We start from the raw sequence: 21491 nt of genomic DNA, 5'->3' as shown, positions 1-21491 counted from the left end.
GGGCTGAGCACTAAATATACACATTACACAGTTTTATAAAAAACGCAAACGTAATCTAGCATACATAGATTGATTAGTTACTTGTCTCACAGCCAAGCACAGATTTTGTCCACTAAACTGTTCATTTATCACTTAAAAGATCAGCAGAATTTCCAACAAACAAAGCTTTAACTCTGCTCTTTGTATGACTGAGGCCAAAATGACTTACTGATTGAAAGCCATTGATAACAGAGGTCATTTACATACAGTAGTCATAAAGGTATAACAACAAAAACTGCCTGTAAATTATGACTTTTTTTGTGTGTGTGTGTAGAAAACAAGTGTCAAGTGTTCAGTGGGAAAAAAATTCTAGAAATGTGTAGGATGTGGCCCCTTCCATTGCTTATAGAGCAGCTGCTCTACTCAGTCATCCTTTGGCAAATATTTTTTGCAACCTTCTGAGAAAGTGTAACTTCAACTGTGACAGGCTCCTTTTTGATCAAATCTTAGCTAAACCCCTTACACTGTCTACATCAGATGCAAGCGATGTCGCACCACAACGGCTTGAGGATGTCTACACTGGATGTGTCAAGACGAACATTCGTATGTCTTGTTGGCAGGAGAAGCACCAGCACATGCAACGCAAAATGGCCGTTTAATGTTGCCGTGCCGCTTGTGTCTGGTATAGACAAGATGTCAGAATCAATGGTAAAGGGGCGGTCACACTACAATTCGCACTCCATTTACTCTCATTCAAACGCATCCGAATGCAGCTGAGCAGAAATGTAAGCTCATGCCGAATAATTTTGTACAACGCTGCGTACCAAATTTCAAGCTTGGTGAACTCTGAACTTGGTGAAATTCGTCAGACAAGAGGAAGCGCGACCAATAGGAAACTTCACATGCTGACCTCTTGGCTCAATTCAAAGGATACATATTTTAAAGCTGTGAGATATATTGTTGCAGAAAAGTGAGTAGATATTATATTTAAAAAATTTTAATACAATATTATTTGTTATTTGTGATTCATTATTCACTTACACCAGAAGCGTTCCCACGTGACATCATAACCTGGTTTGTTGCGTTGTCCGAAAAAAAATTGAGCTCAAAGCCTAGTGTGAATGCCCATTAACAATGGAAAGATTTTTAATATTGACCAAAATGTACTATTTCACACTGCCACCTTGCGCATCATCTTTTCAAAGGTGTTGTTAAAGTGCTGTAAAAACCCCATATGTGAGCTTGATTCTCAGGCTCGAAATTCGTAACATACCATGGGTACACGATTAAGCATTGTACACAGAAACAGCCCAAGTTGCCATTACTAGTTAGAAAGCTTCATTAAATTCCATGTAAAAAAGTGTCATTTCTTAACGGTGGCTTGGGCTTTTTCTAAACAGTCATTGAAGTATGTTGTGTGTATGAGTGAGCAAAAGAGAGAGAGAGAGAAAGAGATCTAAGATGGCTCTTAGCCATATACTGTACATATACCAGCAGGCATATCACCCTGTAGCTCAAGACTGGTTGCCTACTGAAGCTAAGCAGGGCTGAGCCTAGTCATTACCTGGATGGGAGACCTCCTAGGAAAACTAAGGTTGCTGCTGGGAGAGGTATTAAGGAATCCAGCAGGGCGTGCTCACCCTGCGCTCTGTGTAGGTCCTAATTCCCCAGTATAGTGATGGGGACATTATTCTGTAAAAAGGCACTGTCCTTTGGATGAGACGTTAAACTGAGGTCCTGACTCTCTGTGGTCATTAAAAATCCCAGGACACTTCTCAAAAAGAGTAGGGGTATAGCCCCATTGGCCCTTATCAATCCTGGCTTCCAATAATGGCCCATCCATTAATTGGCTCTATCACGCCATTCTCTCCTCTCCACCAATAGCTGGTGTGGGGTGAGTGTACTGGTGCACTATGGCTGCCGTTGTATCATCCAGGTGGATGCTGCACACTGGTGGTGGTTGAGGAGAGTCCTCTATTCACTGTGTAAAGCGCTTTGAGTATAGTATCAGAAAAGCGCTATATAAATGTAATGTTCATTCATTCATTCATACAGTATAATAGTGTTTTCCACTGGACAATTGCCCCATTCAGCAATTACCCAGCTCCTGAAATGTACATGCTTTTCATAGATCTTCAAAATAATTTGGTAAAAATGTAATTAACCAGTGTCTTTGTATTATTCTGGTTCTTTTGCTATGAAGGATATGGAACTGTCATGCGGTCAACAAACCAGGAACTACTATATTTCATTGCCGTGCAGTTATAAAGAATTAATCAACCTTGGAACGCTTGTCAACCAATCTGAATCAAGCTTTCCACTGTGCCGTTTTATAAATTTAGCTATAGAAAGCAGTAAACACAGATTAGGACATCTGGGGTCAGGGTGAGTGTGTTTACAGGCTGGGACCCTCACTGGCACCAGGAACAGTGTGTGGTGAGTGCCGTTGACTGCTCTTTGGACTGCTCCTGAGCTGGTGATGCTGCTCAGATCTGTCCAGCTGGCAGCGTGACCTGGCCCTTTATCAACTATGCCAACAGCACTAAGATGTGTAACACACACAAACACACAACTTGGTCTTCACCCATTTAATGGTTGGTGTTCATTCCACCTTCAAAAACACTTTTATTTAAACCACAGTGTCTCAAAAGATGTCATTCTGTCACATTGTCCACCATAGCAAATGTACAAGATGATGTAGAAGTAGTTCAAGTACCCCATCAGACCAGCAGCTGTACCCTCAATCTGCCAGTCAACAAACACATGAAACGTACAAGATCTTCCCTGTCAAGGACATGCTATATCACACAAACATACACACACACTTAGACTGTGCTGCACAGAAGGCCTTCAATTGGCCCTGCCTCACTCTATAAATGGCAAGCTATTGCTCTGGAGTGCAGTTATAAGAATATGTGTGTGTGGGGGTATGCAGTGCAGAGAGGGAATTAGTTTAAAGGTTTATGAGGCAGAGAGGTTCAGCGTGTGTTAATGCCTTAACATGCTAAACAGAATCATGTTACTTTAGAGTGTTGTATAAGGGGGTGTCACACCTAGTGACTGTTGTTGCTGATCTTTCCCTCCCAGTCGGTGAACCTGTCACACTTACTGGTTAAAAACGGAGGGAAGGTGTCACACTTAACAACTGCCTTTGACTTTTCTCAAAGCTTCACTGTCACACCCCATTTTCACAGCCAATCAACCTGAAGCTGTTGAATACACAGATATTACTCCAAGAGTCTGCAGCATCTGCTATGTTAGGTTGTTTGACATGTTCTATTAAGAAGGCATAGCAAAAAGAAACAGCATCCTTTTCTTTCACTCCTTTATTGTCACATTGTGCAAAGAGCTGGGCAGCAGCTATTTGGCAAATGTTTTTCTTTTAATGTGTATCTGTCATGATATGACATTAGATGCAGTATGTCATACAAACATATTGTTGACTCCAAAGAGCAATAAGCTTCTCCTCGAAACGCACCATCCACATGTGCTTTTTTAAACGGCATGCTTTTTCTGCAAAAATCGCTATCGTCCTTTGGGGGTGGAAAAACACTATTTTATACATGAACTGCACTCTTTGGTCACTGCCTTGGTGACGTGTACCCACTCCACCCACAGCCAGTGATAATTTCAAGCAAGCCGGAAGTGTTTTTTCAGTACTTCAAGCCATTAACTAGGGAGTCCTGACGGTCAAGTGATAAACACCTCCCGCTGAGAAACGCTAATGAATTACTCTGTCTCCCTCTGCCTGGCCAATGACTATGTTAATAAAGCTAACACCTGAAAATCATTGGAAAAATTGGCTAGTGAGACACCATGACAGTAGTGTGTGTCTTGTGTGCAAGAGTTTCTATGCAACAGCAACAATCAGTGCTAAACAGGTGTACAGTGCATCCGGAAAGTATTCACAGCGCTTCACTTTTTCCACATTTTATGTTATGTTACAGCCTTATTCCAAAATGGATTAAATTAATTATTTTCCACAAAATTCTACAAACAATACCCCATAATGACAACGTGAAAGAAGTTTGTTTGAAATCTTTGCAAATTTATAAAAAAAAAAAAAATAATAATAATAATAAAAAAAGAAAGAAAATCACATGTACATAAGTATTCAGAGCCTTTGCTCAATACTTTGTTGAAGCACCTTTGGCACCAATTACAGCCTCAAGTCTTTTTGAGTATGATGCTACAAGCTTGGCACACCTATTTTTGGGCAGTTTCTCCCATTCTTCTTTGCAGGACCTCTCAAGCTCCAACAGGTTGGATGGGCAGCGTCAGTGCACAGCCATTTTCAGATCTCTCCAGAGATGTTCAATCGGGTTCAAGTCTGGGCTCTTGCTGGACCACTCAAGTTGTCCCGGAGCCACTCCTTTGTTACCTTGGCTGTGTGCTTAGGATCGTTGTCCTGTTGGAAGATGAACCTTCGCCCCAGTCTGAGGTCCAGAGTGCTCTGGAGCAGGTTTTCAACAAGGATGTCTCTGTACATTGCTGTATTCATCTTTCCCTCGATCCTGACTTGTCTCCCAGTTCCTGCCGCTGAAAAATATCCCCACAGCATGATGCTGCCACCACCATGCTTCACTGTAGGGATGGTATTGGCCAGGTGATGAGCGGTGCCTGGTTTCCTCCAGGCATGACGCTTGCCATTCAGGCCAAAGAGTTCAATCTTTGTTTCATCAGACCAGAGAATTTTGTTTCTCATAGTCTGAGAGTCCACCAGGCGGGCTGTCTTGTGCCTTTTACTGAGGAGTGGCTTCCGTCTTGCCACTCTACCATACAGGCCTGATTGTTGGAGTGCTGCAGAGATGGTTGTTCTTCTGGAAGGTTCTCCTCTCTCCACAGAGAAACGCTGGAGCTCTGTCAGAGTGACCATCGGGTTCTTGGTCACCTCCCTGACTACGGCCCTTCTCCCCCGATCGCTCAGTTTGGCCGGGCGGCCAGCTCTAGGAAGAGTCCTGGTGGTTCCAAACTTCTTCCATTTATGGATGATGGAGGCCACTGTGCTCATTGGGACCTTCAATGCTGCAGAAATTTTTCTGTACCCTTCCCCAGATCTGTGCCTCGATACAATCCTGTCTCGGAGGTCTAAAGACAATTCCTTGGACTTCATGGCTTGGTTTGTGCTCTGACATGCACTGTTAACTGTGGGACCTTATATAGACAGGTGTGTGCCTTTCCAAATCATGTCCAATCAACTGAATTTATCACAGGTGGACTCCAATCAAGTTGTAGAAACATCTCAAGGATGATCAGTGGAAACAGGATGCACCTGAGCTCAATTTTGAGTGTCATGGCAAAGGCTGTGAATACTTATGTACATGTGATTTTTTTCGTTTTTTATTTTTAATAAATTAGCAAAGATTTCAAACAAACTTCTTTCACATTGTCATTATGGGGTATTGTTTGTAGAATTTTGAGGAAAATAATTAATTTAATCCATTTTGGAATAAGGCTGTAACATAACAAAATTTGGAAAAGTGAAGCGCTGTGAATACTTTCCGGATGCACTGTATATTTGTGGCAGACAGATACTGGCTAGGCTGATTAATTGGCCAATATTTGGCCATTTTTAAAGGAAAAGTTTGTCCAAAATGAAAATTCTGTCATAATTTACTTGCCCTCATGTCATTGAAAACCCGTATAACTAACTTTCTTATGCAGAACACTAAAGAAGATGTTTGAATGAAAATCTCCCTCCATTTTTAAATACAATCGCAGTGCCTTTCTTTAAGCTCAATCGACAGAATTTGTGGCATATTGTTGATTACCCCCCCAAAAAAAAACATTTCGCCCCTTCTTTTCTTTAAAACAAAATCAAGGTTACAGTGAGGCACTAACAATGGAACTGAACTGAGCCAATTCTTGGAGCATTCGAAGACAGAAAAAAGCTTATTTTATATTCTGTTAAATTATTTTTTAGCTGTAACACTGTTTAAATCATCATTTTTATGGTCATTTTAGGGTTTACGGTGCTACGTTGTCATGGCAATATATTTGTAAAATTAGATATAACTTTACCCAGAAAAGGTAAGTATTTTTGCACATATTGTTTACTTATTATAAATTATTATATTGCTTTTTATTTTTACAGATTGGCCCCATTCACTTCCATTGTAAGCGCCTTACTATAACTCAAATTTTTGCTTTTTAGACAGATTTTGATTTTCGTGGTAATCAACATTATGCCACAAATGCTGCTGATGGAGTTTAACTTGTATTGAACCCTTAATATTCCTTTAACGCATTTATCTACGGTAACTTAATTTTAGAACGGATTCATTTTATTTTGTCCTCTTTATAAAGACAGATCATAATACGAGCACCAGCTACAAGTGCAACATTATTCAATACATGTTCTCGTTTATCAATAAAATGATGTAGAGACCTTTATAAAAACAAATGTATTCATCAAAAGCAAATGGGATGTGATAAATTCTCTCAATCTATTGACAACCCTAATAATACTACATATTATATATATATATATACAGTGGTGTGAAAAAGTGTTTGCCCCCTTCCTGATTTCTTTTTTTTTTGCATGTTTGTCACACTTAAATGTTTCAGATCATCAAACAAGTTTAAATATTAGTCAAAGATAACACAAGTAAACACAAAATGCAGTTTTTAAATTAAGGTTGTTATTATTAAGGGAAAACAAAATCCAAACCTACATGGCCCTGTGTGAAAAAGTGTTTGCCCCACCTGTTAAAACATAACTTAACTGTGGTTTATCACACCTGAGTTCAATTTCTCTAGCCACACCCAGGCCTGATTACTGCCACACCTGTTCTCAATCAAGAAATCACTTAAATAGGACCTGCCTGACAAAGTGAAGTAGACCAAAAGATCTTCAAAAGCTAGACATCATGCCGAGATCCAAAGAAATTCAGGAACAAATGAGAAAGAAAGTAATTGAGATCTATCAGTCTGGAAAAGGTTATAAAGCCATTTCTAAAGCTTTGGGACTCCAGAGAACCACAGTGAGAGCCATTATCCACAAATGGCGAAAACATGGAACAGTGGTGAACCTTCCCAAGAGTGGCCGGCCGACCAAAATTACCCCAAGAGCGCAGCGACGACTCATCCAAGGGGTCACAAAAGACCCCACAACAACATCCAAAGAACTGCAGGCCTCACTTGCTTCAGTTAAGGTCAGTGTTCATGACTCCACCATAAGAAAGAGACTGGGCAAAAATGGCCTGCATGGCAGAGTTCCAAGATGAAAACCACTGCTGAGCAAAAAGAACATTAAGGCTCATCTCATTTTTGCCAGAAAACATCTTGATGATCCCCAAGACTTTTGGGAAAATACTCTGTGGACTGACGAGACAAAAGTTGAACTTTTTGGAAGGTGTGTATCCCATTACATCTGGCGTAAAAGTAACACCGCATTTCAGAAAAAGAACATCATACCAGCAGTAAAATATGGTGGTGGTAGTGTGATGGTCTGGGGCTGTTTTGCTGCTTCAGGACCTGGAAGACTTGCTGTGATAAATGGAACCATGAATTCTGCTGTCTACCAATAAATCCTGAAGGAGAATGTCCGGCCATCTGTTCGTGACCTCAAGCTGAAGTGAACTTGGGTTCTGCAGCAGGACAATGATCCAAAACACACCAGCAAGTCCACCTCTGAATGGCTGAAGAAAAACAAAATGAAGACTTTGGAGTGGCCTAGTCAAAGTCCTGACCTGAATCCTATTGAGATGCTGTGGCATGACCTTAAAAAGGCAGTTCATGCTCGAAAACCCTCCAATGTGGCTGAATTACAACAATTCTGCAAAGATGAGTGGGCCAAAATTCCTCCACAGCGCTGTAAAAGACTCATTGCAAGTTATCACAAACGCTTGATTGCAGTTGTTGCTGCTAAGGGTGGCCCAACCAGTTATTAGGTTTAGGGGGCAATCACTTTTTCACACAGGGCCATGTAGGTTTGGATTTTGTTTTCCCTTAATAATAACAACCTTCATTTAAAAACTGCATTTTGTGTTTACCTGTGTTATCTTTGACTAATATTTAAACTTGTTTGATAATCTGAAACATTTAAGTGTGACAAACATGCAAAAAAAAAAGAAATCAGGAAGGGGGCAAACACTTTTTCACACCACTGTATATATATACACATATATACATATATATATATATATATACAGGTGCATCTCAATAAATTAGAATGTCGTGGAAAAGTTCATTTATTTCAGTAATTTAACTCAAATTGTGAAACTCGTGTATTAAATAAATACAATGCACACAGACTGAAGTAGTTTAAGTCTTTGGTTCTTTTAATTGTGATGATTTTGGCTCACATTTAACAAAAACCCACCAATTCACTATCTCAAAAAATTAGAATATGGTGACATGCCAATCAGCTAATCAACTCAAAACACCTGCAAAGGTTTCCTGAGCCTTCAAAATGGTCTCTCAGTTTGGTTCACTAGGCTACACAATCATGGGGAAGACTGCTGATCTGACAGTTGTCCAGAAGACAATCATTGACACCCTTCACAAGGAGGGTAAGCCACAAACATTCATTGCCAAAGAAGCTGGCTGTTCACAGAGTGCTGTATCCAAGCATGTTAACAGAAAGTTGAGTGGAAGGAAAAAGTGTGGAAGAAAAAGATGCACAACCAACCGAGAGAACCGCAGCCTTATGATTGTCAAGCAAAATCGATTCAAGAATTTGGGTGAACTTCACAAGGAATGGACTGAGGCTGGGGTCAAGGCATCAAGAGCCACCACACACAGACATGTCAAGGAATTTGGCTACAGTTGTCGTATTCCTCTTGTCAAGCCACTCCTGAACCACAGACAACGTCAGAGGCGTCTTACCTGGGCTAAGGAGAAGAAGAACTGGACTGTTGCCCAGTGTTCCAAAGTCCTCTTTTCAGATGAGAGCAAGTTTTGTATTTCATTTGGAAACCAAGGTCCTAGAGTCTGGAGGAAGGGTGGAGAAGCTCATAGCCCAAGTTGCTTGAAGTCCAGTGTTAAGTTTCCACAGTCTGTGATGATTTGGGGTGCAATGTCATCTGCTGGTGTTGGTCCATTGTGTTTTTTGAAAACCAAAGTCACTGCACCCGTTTACCAAGAAATTTTGGAGCACTTCATGCTTCCTTCTGCTGACCAGCTTTTTAAAGATGCTGATTTCATTTTCCAGCAGGATTTGGCACCTGCCCACACTGCCAAAAGCACCAAAAGTTGGTTAAATGACCATGGTGTTGGTGTGCTTGACTGACCAGTAAACTCACCAGACCTGAACCCCATAGAGAATCTATGGGGTATTGTCAAGAGGAAAATGAGAAACAAGAGACCAAAAAATGCAGATGAGCTGAAGGCCACTGTCAAAGAAACCTGGGCTTCCATACCACCTCAGCAGTGCCACAAACTGATCACCTCCATGCCACACCGAATTGAGGCAGTAATTAAAGCAAAAGGAGCCCCTACCAAGTACTGAGTACATATACAGTAAATGAACATACTTTCCAGAAGGCCAACAATTCACTAAAAATGTTTTTTTTATTGGTCTTATGATGTATTCTAATTTTTTGAGATAGTGAATTGGTGGGTTTTTGTTAAATGTGAGCCAAAATCATCACAATTAAAAGAACCAAAGACTTAAACTACTTCAGTCTGTGTGCATTGAATTTATTTAATACATGAGTTTCACAATTTGAGCTGAATTACTGAAATAAATGAACTTTTCCACAACATTCTAATTTATTGAGATGCACCTGTATATATATATATATATATATATATATATAGCCATTTTTTTCAACCATCAGCCACCCTGTTCTTTAAATATCTGCATTTACTGTACCATATTGGTCAACATATACATACACGGGCATGTGTTTGTGTGCATACATGCACAAATGAATAGCTGCGCTTAAGGCTGAGATGGTGCCAGGTGAAGAGGATGCGCATGTACACACATGCAAACCCTCAGGTCTGCTAAAGGCACAGTACCTGAGTTCACATCACAGAAGCACCAGAGAGACACCCAACTGCCTGGCAGGCTCCTGCCTGAGCCACCCAACCATTCAGCACGTTCAAACAACAGCCAGCGAACCGTTCAGCCTGCACACGCTGTAAAATCAACCTACGAGAGCAGGGAATCCAACCAGCCATTCAATAACTTTAAAGCGTAACCTGGAAACCACTTAGCGTACAGTAACAACTAATTTGCCATGTTCAGAATCACTGACCCTCCCTGCTGTAACCAACTCTATGACCACAACTGCATTATGCCTGCACAACAGAACAACATTCCAAACAGCAAAGAAGATAAAAGCCAAATTGCACCATTCAATGTGACGTCTGACAATCCAATTTATTTGAAAGCGTTTACTGGTGCCGTTATTGGAATGGCTTAAGTATGTCGAAGTTGATGTGCAGCTCTTCTTTCATAGTGTATTGTGTTTTACAAATGGCGACATGGTGTAGACATACTTCTGACAGAGCTGGTTGAAGAGGATCTTGGGGGAGACAGGCCCTTTCCCAGGCTCCTTCATGTTTTGGAGGAACAGGAACATGGCTGAAGTGAGGGGTTCTGGCCTGGGTAAAGTCACAGTTAGTGGCCCCTGGAAGAAGGCATATCACCCATATCACTTTCATACAAAGAGGTGAGACACTAAATTTGAAAGGTATCACAGCTGAGAATAGAAAAGGGGCTGGAATAAACCAGTCCATTACAGGTTGGATGAGGATCGTACCAAGTTAGTCTCAGTAGTGGGGCAGATCTTCATCTTATGACCTTTCTCCTTGACTTCCTGAATTAGTTCATTCAGCATATGTGTCTGAGAGAGATTCTACACCAAAACAAATTATGATATTTAAGATAAGTATATCATCAGCTTATTAAACATAACTTTTAAAAGTTATTTTAACTTAACGAAGCACCTTAAAAATGTGGTATTCATGTACCAGGCACTGAAAAAGCAGCAATGGGAAAATTTGTCTGTCTAGCACGTTCATACGGCAAAACAGTGCAGATGGACGTAAAAAAGCATTCTGTTTAAACAGCCCCTTTGGATGCCCCAACTTTATATCAACTTTCAAACTCGGCTGACTAAATGATATTTTTTGCATTGTTTTGTAAATTTTTTCGCTATTGTGATGGTTCTGACATCAGCTGTTTGACAGGACAAATCTGACAAAGTTCCATACATTATACTGCATGAAAAGTCCCCTGCAAACATGTAAAGGTGAAGGGTTTTGCGGAAGGCCATAACCGTGATGCAGCAATGTTAGCAACCTCAATACACTGTTCCTGAATTTGTGTTGGCAGCCCAGATAATAAACCATTAGGCTACCATCGACCCAAATACAAATAAATGACACATATCAAAAGCAAGTGATGTGAGCTCTCATTCATAATGACTTTACCTGCATCACAGCATTGAAGAAGCAAGTGTTGCCCAGATTGTTGATGCCCTTGACAGGAATAAGAGTGATGTTCGCTGGACACTTCCCTCTCTGAGAGTCCACATTCTCAGAGGGTTCCTCTCTGAGCTTGATAATTTTTGAAGTTGTTCCTAAAGGACAGAAGTCAACACTTCTAGTCTAGTGATCGATTTTTTTCTGATACAAACAGTGAATATTTAAATATTTAAGTATCTGATAACCCATATACAATTCCAAATTTTTAATTACTGTTTAATTATGGCTTTGTGACACAATAAATAAAACAATAACATACAAAATGCATAACATAATAAAACCATAATACGGTATGCATTATGAATATTTTAATAATAACAACAACAGCATTATTGTTGAGAAAGGAAGTAAATTATGACAAACTGGAGTGGTTCCAAACATACACTGGCAGCAAAAAGTTTGGAATAATGTACAGATTTTGCTGTTTCGGAAGGAAATTGGTACTTAAATTCACCAAAGTGGCATTCATCTGATCACAAAGTATAGTCAGGACATTACAGCACCATCACTATTTGAAGTCATTTTTGATCAAGGCTAGACAGGCCCCATTTCCAGCAGCCATCACTTTAACACCTTATCCTTGAATAATCATGCTAAATTGCTAATTTGGTACTAGAAAATCATTTGCCATTATATCAAAAAACAGTTGAAAGCTGTTTGGTTCGTTAAATGAAGCTTACCATTGTCTTTGTGTTTGTTTTTGAGTTGCCACATTATGCAATAGACTGGCATGTCTTAAGGTCAATATTAGGTCAAAAATGGCAAAAGAGAAACAGCTTTCTCTAGAAACTTGACAATCAATCATTGTTTTGAGGAATGAAGGCTATACAATGCTTGAAATTGCCAAAAAACTGAAGATTTCATACAAAGGTGTACACTACAGTCTTCAAAGACAAAGGACAACTGGCTCCAACAAGGACAGAAAGAGATGTGGAAGGCCCAGATACAACTAAACAAGAGGATAAGCACATCAGAGTCTCTAGTTTGAGAAATAGATGCCTCACATGTCCTTAGCTTACAGCTTCATTTAATTCTACCCACTCAACACCAGTTTCATGTACAACGAGAAGACTCAGGGGTGCAGGCCTTATGGGAAGAATTGCAAAGAAAAAGCCACTTTTGAAACAGAAAAACAAAAAAAAAAAGGTTAGAGTGGGAAAAAAAACACAGACATTGGACAACAGATCATTGGAAAAGAGTGTTATGGATCTTAAACCCATTGAGCTTTTGTGGGATCAGCTAGACTGTAATGTGTGTGAGAAGTGCCCGACAAGACAGCCACATCTATGGCAAGTGCTACAGGAAGCGTGGGGTGAAATGTCACCTGAGTATCTGGACAAACTGACAGCTAGAATGCCAAGGATCTGCAAAGCTGTCATTGCTGCACATGCAGGATTTTTTTTATGAGAACTCTTTGAAGTAGTTTAAGAAGTTCAGGAATTTTTTTCAAATTTTCACGTTATTAATGTCCTGACTATACATTGTAATCAGTTGAATGCCACTTTGGTGACTAAAAGTACCAATTTCTTTCCATAAGACCAAAATCTGTACATTATTCCAAACTTTTGGCCACCAGTGTATTTGAAAAGCGAAAGAGATTTTGCCATTTATCGGTAAACCTGATATTAAACCAATAACCGATCAAGTAGAGAAGCTTAAAAATCTGTAAAAAATAGTTCAAACTGATAACCAGTCTTTCTTCTAGTCTTATCTAAATAACAAGTTGGTTAGCAAAGTTGGTCTTCTGAATTAAACTTTAAGTCAAGTTTTTTTAAGCAAAGCAAAATTATTTGAGAAAAAATAATCTTCTTCTGTGTGAGGATCTGTTCTGGAGTTGGCCTGGTCTTGGTCCCAATTAGCCCTGCCTGATTTCTGCAGCAGAAATGGGTTAACATGCTGGGTAGCATCTGGGAGAGGCTGCAGATGACAGCTGGATAAAAGTACGCTGGTTAGGGAGCATGGAACAAGCCCAGCTGCTCCCCGTTACTGCCATGACTCTGCGGGAGCTTCTCAGCCCAGACGGATAAACACAAGGCCCGCAGAGAGAGAAAAGAACAATTTTCAGCACAAAAACTGCAAAGCTCAAGAGAAATGACGGGTGCACTGTCCTAAACACTCAGGAGACATGAAGGGAACCTGCATGTTAATTCTAAGTGAGCAGTCAGTCCCTTAAATAGCACACCAAGTCCCTCATAGGAAACCCTGATTGTGCCTAAGCATTTCAACAAGACTGATACATTACAGTGATTTATTTTAACAATGACAATGTGCTAACAATAATGAAAACTTGTCTATTCAGATTTGTCCCCAACAAAATAAAATCTGAACAGCAATACCTTTAAAAATCTGTAATATTTAAATTGCAATCACATATTATTTTAAAACTGCTTGGTCTATTCCTTAACCAAGCAATAACCCTACATATTTATTTTGTATTCTTCTGCATTTCTCTATATATCTATATCTATCTATCCATCTATCCATATATATTGTATACTGTGCATATTGGCTCTGCAATTATACTTTGTATGTTACCATGACATTTGTTAAAAAGCTGCACCAGCCACAGTCATGTTGCAATAAAGATTTTAAAGTTACTAAAATGTATATTGTACATTTAGTATAATATACAGAATACATGAAAAACATAAAACAATCCAACTCCTTGCTGTAAACCCTAATAGCAGAATTCAAAAATATTTTACATACATTTTTGTACATTTTATAGAACTTTCCGATTTTAATTTTGCACAACACATGCATGTTAATTGCTCTTAACTTGAAATATTGAGTAAGCCAACTCACACATCACTTGCTAAATCATACATTTTGATGGCACTTAATTTTAAATTTAACTATTTGGCTGAATTTAAAATTAACAAGTAATCTCAATTTAAAGGAATAGTTCACCCAAAAATGAACATTTGCTGATAATGTACTCACCCTCAGGCCATCCAAGATGTATCTGAGTTTCTTTCTTCATCAAAACAGAATTTAAGACTTTTAGGATTTCATTCCAGGCCTCCTCATCTAAACAATGTAAGTGAATGTACTCCATTTTTTGATGGTCCAAAATGCATATTTAGGGTGCATCAAAATAATCCACATGACTCCAGTCGACAAATAAAGCTCTTCTGAGTTCACGTGACGCGTGACCTTACCAACAAGCTTACGTCATCCCTCTCTTGAGCTCAGGTCACAGAGATGTACGGAAGTGAACATTTGTAGTTAAAAAGTATATAAATATTGTTTTGTTTCTCAAAATTATCAATCGTTTGGGTTCAGAAGAACTTTATTTGTCGACTGGAGTCGTGTGGATTATTTTGATGAGGAGGCCTGAAATGAAATCTTAAAAGTCTTAAATTCAGTTTTGATGAAGAAATAAACTCAGATGCATCTTGGATGGCCTGTGGGTGAGTAACTTATCAGCAAACTTTCATTTTTGGGTGAACTATTCCTTTAAATACTAAAACCTAGCTAGCTACAGTGAATGCATGCTATTTGAAAATGCTTTGCTTTGATTAGCATAGCAACTGCTCACCAAGCAAAGCAATACATGGTAGATCAACCTTAAATTGTACATGTCCTCAACCTAAGCTCAAGCTCCACTATTCACCATAACTCCAACATAACAGAAACACTTCTAAATACACAACAAAACATTAAACACTAACAATTACCCCCCTTTATATTCATCTTGCACAAAGACACATTATATAACACTTAATTTTAAAATTTACTCTCCCTGACGAGTGCCATGCAAAGCATGCTGGGAAACAGAAATCCCTACCAAGTTTGAGTTAAATTTAAGTACCTGTAAATTTAAAGAGACAAGTTCATCAAACTCAAAACAACTGTCAGGGAACGAGGTGTTTGAGGGAAGGACCCAAGCGCAGATAGGCAAACAATGACCTTTTATTTGAATAAACAGAAAACATACATAAAAACTCTCTCGATGGAGAAAAAGAAGACAAATAAAACGAGTCAAGAATAAATACAAGAAGAACTGAACTGATAGGGAAGACAGAACAGGGTTTACAGTGCTGAACATACACTACTTATGTACTGTATGTTTGTGTAATGTTACAATTGTCATGCATTGCTAACCCAAAGGCAGTAAACATAAAATTTGCAAAAAGGCTGTGAATAAGTCCTATTAAAAAGGCTGAATCAAAGAACAGCTTCTTGCTCATTTTTTAAAATTCTATCCTCATTCACACCACTTCAAGGAGAATACTTAAGCATTAACGAACTAAACAACTGCAAGCACCCCAGGCACTGAGAATGAGAGAGAAAGCCAAGCTGGTGCTACTCGCCTCTTACAAATCCTACTATTTACACTGAATTACACTGCTATTTATGCACCAGCAAATAGAAGGGCTGTTTCAGGGAAATAAACATACTTACTGTATCCTAACCAGCACAGTTTGACAGTTGTATTAGTGAAAGAGATGGTACCCAACCATCTACAGTAATGTTTAAGAATGTCCCTTTGTTTTGACATTTTTATCTCTCTCTATCAGAGGAAAAAAAAGGTTCTCATTTTTTGCTTATTTGTTTTTATCTTTGGCAGTTTAAAAAAAAAAAAAAAAAAAAAAATAGCCTTTTTTTTTTTTACTTGTCTGTGAGTTCTGAAAAAATTGGACCAATTTTTGCCAATTAGTCCACAGTTCGTGTAAATGGTGAGCTTTTACATTTGAGTGTGAAAAATTGCAGGCAGCAACCCAAAAATGCCACAGAGTGGAAGACTTGGAATTAAAAATAGTTTTGCTTTTAATTTGAGTCGCTAGATTTTCGCATCTACCATTAGATTTTCGCATACACCAGTATAAGTTTTGTCAGATTAAAACAACAAGGATGGAAACTCAGGCCTCTATAAGTCAAATAACTTGTAAATGAGCATAAGTAACTGATATTATATACACAGTGCAGGTTTTGTACATGTCTACTGTCTGTAATATGCCTTATTCTTGTGCCCCAATTGGTTTATTCTTGCATGAATGATTTCTGTTTAGGAAAGTGAAGAAAATCACATAGTAGTTTATGTAGGTGTGATGTTTACATGCCTTTGCATTGATTTCTCCCTGCCTCTTCAATATTGGAAAGAGCTACAAATACTAACTAAGATGAAAAGTGAAAGGTTGAAAGTCATCTTTTGGACAAACTACACAAAACCAAAACACTTGTATAAACCTTTAACTTACAATCATAGACATGTAAGGCTGTTGAATGCCTGTGCAGATGGGGGATGTTTGCACGTAAGTCGAGGTCAACTCAAGACCTGCCTAAGATGAATCTCTGCTGGACAATACCAGGTGCCTTAGTTAAAAAAAAAAAAAAAAAAAATATCAGTCAATCACGAACAAGGGACACTAAGTGTTGGACACAAAGTCATTTCTGAGAACTGGAATTCAATAGATAAGTAAAAAACAACATGAAATGTCATGAAATGTCTTTCAGGTTGAACTGACATTCCTGTGTCCACAGCTTTATCATGTTTTTGTCCCCCCTTTGAATCCATATTGCCGCATTGGCCCATTGTCAAACTATGTTCTCTGATTCAAGAAGTAAATTGGTTTTGCCTTTGTGCAAAAATGCTCACCAGAGCTGACCCAAATTTTAAGCAGAACCAAAGACACCCACTGTCTTTAACACCCACAAACTGGCGTAGTGTTAAACCTTGGACAGTCACCACCAGGGGCAGTGGTGGCTCAGCAGTTAAGGCTCTGGGTTACTGATCAGAAGGTTGGGGGTTCAAGCCCCAGCATTGCAAAGATGCCACTGTTGGGCCCTTGAGCAAGGCCCTATCTGCTCCAGGGGCGCTGTATCATGGCTGACCCTGCGCTCTGACCCCAGCTTAGCTGGGATATGTGAAAAAAATAATTTCACTGTATATGTGCAAAATGTATAATGTGTGATAAATAAATAAAATTATAATTACAAATATGAAAATTTTTCTCATCATTTACTCACTTTTTACCTACTTGCTTTACTTTCTTTTCCTTTCTTTCATTGCATCTTTTTCCTGTCAATGAAAGTGAATGGTAACTTAAGCTAATATTCTGCCCAATATATCTTTTTGTGTTCGAGAAGTAATACAGGATTGGGACAACATGAGGGTAAGAGTAAATGATGACAGAATTTCTAAATTATTTTTGGGTGAACTTTCCCTTTAAACTGACAACGGCTCAGCTTGAAAAAATTAATCCATTAAAATCTGAAGTGGGCAGCTTCTGTGCCCCTCGTCATTTTCTCACAAGAGTTAATCAGGCATCAGAACAATAGACTGGAGTGTTGCTATTCTAAAGTGGAGCCAAAAGCATCTGGAGCCCCATACGAAAACATCTGGAAGTTGTCCACACAGCCATTTGGGAGGGAGCCCATATGTCCACATACACCGCAGTGCAAACAAGTGTGGACAACGGTGTCGCTCTGCAAAGCCCATACAACAAACAAACAGAAGAACGAGTGAGGATAAGTGAAAGAGTGAGGGGAGGGGGAGGTTACTTTTTGTAATACAAGTGTGTGTGTTTTTTAAGCCCATTTTTTGAATGAAACAGGAGAATAAAATGTGCGGATTGGGAATGCCTATGGAGTCACCTCGCATCTGGGACCGCCGATCAAGGTAAACAATGTTCAGAGCCATCTGCCAGCAAGGCAGGGAAGAAGATGTGTAGAGGGGACTGTGGGAGGTGGTTGTGGGGAGGGGGGGCCTGAACAAGCATATGGAAAAACAGATTTTTCCTCTCCCTGCAGCAGTTAGTGAAGGCAAATGTCAGCATGCACCACTGCCACGCTTGACTGTCCCGCACACGGCACAACCACCTGGCTCTCCTTGCTCAGCCACCGAATATGGGCATGAGTGACACTGTGGAGCATGTCCCCAGGGCAGCCTAAACGATCAGCGATCCACTCTACTCCTCCCCACCCAGCCCTTTCCAAACACACAAGTGCCAAAGAGAACGGAACGTGAATTTGATCTTTCATAGGAACTTTGAGGCAAAACAAGTACAATGCAACCCAACTGAGCAACTGCAGTTTGATAGAATTTTATGTACATTACGGAAACCACAAATGTGACAGTTTGTCATTGAGAGAAGACCACACTAAAGGTGTGTTCACACTTGTAGTTCGGTTCTCTTGGTCCGGACCAAAAAAGAAAATTATACATTTAGTCCTGGTTCGCTTAGCGTTCACACTGGCATTTTTAACACCGAACCTAAAGATACAAAACAAAAGGCATAAGCATAAGGTCACAACCTGATTGGACAGCTTTTATGACATATATTTTGTGACGGAACTTGCCGAACATCCAAAACAATGCTGGCTGCTGGGCAAAATGCACTCATTAGATTTATATACAGGTGCATCTCAATAAATTAGAATGTCGTGGAAAAGTTCATTTATTTCAGTAATTCAACTCAAATTGTGAAACTCGTGTATTAAATAAATTCAATGCTCACAGACTGAAGTAGTTTAAGTCTTTGGTTCTTTTAATTGTGATGATTTTGGCTCACATTTAACAAAAACCCACCAATTCACTATCTCAAAAAATTAGAATACATCATAAGACCAATAAAAAAAACATTTTTAGTGAATTGTTGGCCTTCTGGAAAGTATGTTTATTTACTGTATATGTACTCAATACTTGGTAGGGGCTCCTTTTGCTTTAATTACTGCCTCAATTCGGCGTGGCATGGAGGTGATCAGTTTGTGGCACTGCTGAGGTGGTATGGAAGCCCAGGTTTCTTTGACAGTGGCCTTCAGCTCATCTGCATTTTTTGGTCTCTTGTTTCTCATTTTCCTCTTGACAATACCCCATAGATTCTCTATGGGGTTCAGGTCTGGTGAGTTTGCTGGCCAGTCAAGCACACCAACACCATGGTCATTTAACCAACTTTTGGTGCTTTTGGCAGTGTGGGCAGGTGCCAAATCCTGCTGGAAAATGAAATCAGCATCTTTAAAAAGCTGGTCAGCAGAAGGAAGCATGAAGTGCTCCAAAATTTCTTGGTAAACGGGTGCAGTGACTTTGGTTTTCAAAAAACACAATGGACCAACACCAGCAGATGACATTGCACCTCAAATCATCACAGACTGTGGAAACTTAACACTGGACTTCAAGCAACTTGGGCTATGAGCTTCTCCACCCTTCCTCCAGACTCTAGGACCTTGGTTTCCAAATGAAATACAAAACTTGCTCTCATCTGAAAAGAGGACTTTGGACCATTGGGCAACAGTCCAGTTCTTCTTCTCCTTAGCCCAGGTAAGACGCCTCTGACGTTGTCTGTGGTTCAGGAGTGGCTTGACAAGAGGAATACGACAACTGTAGTGTCTGTGTGTGGTGGATCTTGATGCCTTGACCCCAGCCTCAGTCCATTCCTTGTGAAGTTCACCCAAATTCTTGAATCGATTTTGCTTGACAATCATAAGGCTGCGGTTCTCTCGGTTGGTTGTGCATCTTTTTCTTCCACACTTTTTCCTTCCACTCAACTTTCTGTTTACATGCTTGGATACAGCACTCTGTGAACAGCCAGCTTCTTTGGCAATGATTGTTTGTGGCTTACCCTCCTTGTGAAGGGTGTCAATGATTGTCTTCTGGACAACTGTCAGATCAGCAGTCTTCCCCATGATTGTGTAGCCTAGTGAACCAAACTGAGAGACCATTTTGGAGGCTCAGGAAACCTTTGCAGGTGTTTTGAGTTGATTAGCTGATTGGCATGTCACCATATTCTAATTTTTTGAGATAGTGAATTGGTGGGTTTTTGTTAAATGTGAGCCAAAATCATCACAATTAAAAGAACCAAAGACTTAAACTACTTCAGTCTGTGTGCATTGAATTTATTTAATACACGAGTTTCACAATCTGAGTTGAATTACTGAAATAAATGAACTTTTCCACGACATTCTAATTTATTGAGATGCACCTGTATGTATATATGGTGGTATTTTTACCAGCTGAGAACAAATGAAGAGCTAATAAAATGTGTAAAGGAGTCAAAACTGCACCAGGAATTCCTCTGTTGCACACACAAACAAAGATATGCTGCAAGGACGGCTGACGGCGGTTCCAATGCCTGTACCGAACTGCAATGGGCAACATAGCTCCTATGATGAGAAGAACCAGGTATGCTTGAGGTCAGTATTAGGCAAATTACTTCCTGTTTTTGGTCCATTTAGACGTCTTTGGTCCATGTTGCGTTCATATATCAATCAAACCGCACCAGAGTTCGTTTGGAAGCGGACCGAGACCCACTATTCAGGCGGTCTCGGTCCGCTTATTTGGTGCGCACCAAGGTTCGAGTGGCAGCGTTCACACTTGTTCAGATGAACCGCACTAACAGTGCAATCGCACCAGAGTTCGTTTTAATCGAACCAAATCTGCCAAGTGTGAACACACCCTTAGAGAATTAAATATTGATAACCATTTCTTGTATACATGACTCTAAAAAGGCCATAAAACTAGTGCTCCAAGTCATTGATGCTCCAAGAAAAGCATCAAAAAAGGGTCACAAACATATCAATTGTTTGTGGCATTGCAGTGGAGAACTTTTTCGAAAAGAGTCAAGCATAGATTGACAGCACTGAATGCACTGAACATGCCCACTATTTAATATCTTTCTTTTTTTTTTTTTTTTTTTTTTCACAAATTAAAGGACAGCTCTCCTCAGGCTGAAGACAGCAAGCAGTCATCAGGAAGGCCATGCAACACCAAATGTCTAATTAATTTGTTAATTTGTTGTGACCATGGGGCATGAAAACCGTGCTTCATTGCCATCTGAGGCCAAGGATATCCAACGTCTTATTTCTTTAGTACAAATGCACACACACACACAGAAATGTGCTGTTGATGTTGGCCCTGGATTGACCTAAATAGAAGAGCATTCTCTCACCCGAGGCTAACCATTTAGACTTGGCAGTAAAACCCAACAACGACAGATTTAATTGAATGTAAAACGATATTTAAAAACCATAAAAACACATAAAATTTCAACTAATAGGTTTAAAAAACTTGACTTTCAAAGACTTGCATCCAAATGTAACTGTCCCAGTGCTGACCTGTTGAAGACTGGTTT

General features: G+C 39.6%; 1 protein-coding gene across 5 annotated transcripts in view; it reads right to left on the bottom strand.

Annotated features, from left to right (window-relative positions):
* The window catches only part of LOC127453917 (ubiquitin carboxyl-terminal hydrolase 45-like), a 79906-nt gene that overhangs the window by 41130 nt on the left and 17285 nt on the right, over positions 1-21491 (bottom strand). For all 5 annotated transcript variants that reach the window (XM_051720693.1, XM_051720695.1, XM_051720696.1 and 2 more), the window contains exons 6-8: positions 11365-11513; positions 10692-10787; positions 10429-10559 (exon numbers count right to left, since the gene is read on the bottom strand). In XM_051720693.1, the coding sequence (XP_051576653.1) occupies positions 10429-10559; positions 10692-10787; positions 11365-11513 (376 nt within the window). The remainder of the gene's footprint in view (positions 1-10428; positions 10560-10691; positions 10788-11364; positions 11514-21491) is intronic.

Source organism: Myxocyprinus asiaticus, chromosome 16, assembly GCF_019703515.2.
Source record: "Myxocyprinus asiaticus isolate MX2 ecotype Aquarium Trade chromosome 16, UBuf_Myxa_2, whole genome shotgun sequence".
NCBI classification, from domain to species: Eukaryota; Metazoa; Chordata; class Actinopteri; order Cypriniformes; family Catostomidae; genus Myxocyprinus; species Myxocyprinus asiaticus.
The sequence above is the reverse complement of the archived record's forward strand: the minus strand, read 5'-3'. Positions and strand labels throughout refer to the sequence as shown.